Source organism: Belonocnema kinseyi, chromosome 3, assembly GCF_010883055.1.
Source record: "Belonocnema kinseyi isolate 2016_QV_RU_SX_M_011 chromosome 3, B_treatae_v1, whole genome shotgun sequence".
Taxonomy (NCBI): Eukaryota; Metazoa; Arthropoda; class Insecta; order Hymenoptera; family Cynipidae; genus Belonocnema; species Belonocnema kinseyi.
In genome coordinates, this window is record NC_046659.1 from 47883109 (window position 1) to 47885067 (window position 1959).

Consider the following 1959-nt stretch of genomic DNA (forward strand, 5'->3'; position numbering starts at 1 on the left):
CGTTGATGACGTCTTTGGGGGTGCTGACACCATTGAGCAGGCGCAACAATGTGCTTATGAAGTTAATCAACTTTGCTTGGCGGGCGGCTTCCCATTAAAGAAGTGGAGCAGCAATTATCCAGAAATATTAAAATACATTCCAACAGGCGACCGCCTCACTCATGATATGTTGCCCTTCCACGAGGACACGATTCAAGCGTTAGGACTGCTGTGGAATCCTTCATCAGACAGTCTTCTCTTCTATAAGCGATACAGCCCAACTACAACAGTCACAAAAAGATCTGTGCTATCAATAATCGCCAAATTCTTTGACCCGCTGGGATTACTATCTCCAATCCTAATCTCATTCAAGATCTTCATGCAAGAATTGTGGGCGCTTAGACTTGGTTGGGATGACCAGTTAGCTTTGTCTCAAGCGCTCAATTGGCAACAACTTCTTAAGATGCTTGAGGACGTCGAAAGCCTGCACATTCCGCGATGGATCAAAAGTACGGCTCAAACTTCAATGGAATTACATGATTTTGTGACGCGTCACAGCTCGCAATGGCGGCTACAATCTACATTAAAACTACCTCTTGTGAAAACGGATTAAATATCTCGCTGCTTTGCTCCAAAACTAAAGTCGCTCCGATAAAGCGCCTTACCATTCCCAGGTTGGAATTAACAGCTGCAGTAATACTCACCAAACTTGTTGCACATTGTCGTCGAATCTTGAATTTGCAAGAAGTCCCGTGCTATCTATGGACAGACTCTTCAATTGTTCACACGTGGCTTAATAGTCACCCATCTAGATGGAAGGATTTCGTTCACAATAGAGTTTGCCTTGTCCAGGAAACCCTTCCTGATGCTCAATGGAAGCACGTTGCAGGCAAGAGCAACCCGGCAGACTGTTCTACTCGAGGATTATCTGCAAGTGAACTAAAAAATCATCGCATCTGGTGGGAAGGTCCAACCTGGCTCTCAGAAGACGTTTCAAAATGGCCTCAATTGAAGCGTGACTCATCAGATACACAACAAGACATTGAACAAAGATGCAATACTACGACATTTGCGTTAGTCATTACAGATCCGAATAAACCATGGGATTTAATAACACGATACTCAAGTCTAGATCGCCTGCTTCGGATAACTGCAAGATGCCAACGAATGACAAAACTTTGTCTCAAGACGTCTTGAGTTGCATTAAGAGATCCAATTACACCAAATGTGTTGAGCGACGCCGAAATTTACTGGACAAAGAATGTTCAGCAAGAGTACTTCAATAATGAACTGACACTTCTCCAGAATCATCTATAGCTTCCAAAATCGAGTGCCCTTATTCGGCTTCTCCCATTTATTGATTCTAAAGGCTTATTACGTGTGCGTGGACGACTACACAACGCATCCTTAGATTGCATCACCAAGCAACCATACATAATTCCAAAGAATTCTCCGCTGACAACTCTAATTATTCAGAAGGCTCACAAAGAAACTCTCCATGGATCCACTCAGGACACTCTTAACTATATCCGCAATAAGTTCTGGATTCTTGGAGGAAGAGCACCTGTTCGATCATTTATTCTCAAATGCGTTGTCTGCACCAGATATCGACGCTCTCTAGCTAAACAGATAATGGGCCAGCTTCCAGCTTCTAGAGTAACTCCTTCTCGAGCCTTTCTACACTCTGGAGTTGATTATGCTGGACCTTTTACCCTCAAGACATGGAAAGATAGAGCCGCTCGCACTTACAAGTCCTGGATTGCGGTATTCGTCTGCTACTCAACGACAGCTATTCATCTTGAAATCGTAACGGATTACACAACTGATGCATTTCTTGCTGCATACAAAAGGTTCACATCAAGACGGGGAATCTGTGCCTCCTTAAACAGCGACTGTGGCACAAACTTCAAAGGTGCCGATAAGGAGTTGAAGAATATGTTTTCACAAAACTCCGAAGAACTGAAGCTTCTTGCATCCTTG

General features: G+C 43.6%; 1 protein-coding gene across 1 annotated transcript in view; it reads left to right on the forward strand.

The window, feature by feature from the left end:
- The first annotated feature begins 1079 nt into the window (after positions 1 to 1079).
- The window catches only part of LOC117169808, a 61184-nt gene continuing 60304 nt past the window's right edge, over positions 1080 to 1959 (forward strand). Inside the window, exons 1-2 of the mRNA XM_033356315.1 lie at positions 1080 to 1253; positions 1297 to 1829. Coding sequence (XP_033212206.1) covers positions 1080 to 1253; positions 1297 to 1829 — 707 coding nt within the window. The remainder of the gene's footprint in view (positions 1254 to 1296; positions 1830 to 1959) is intronic.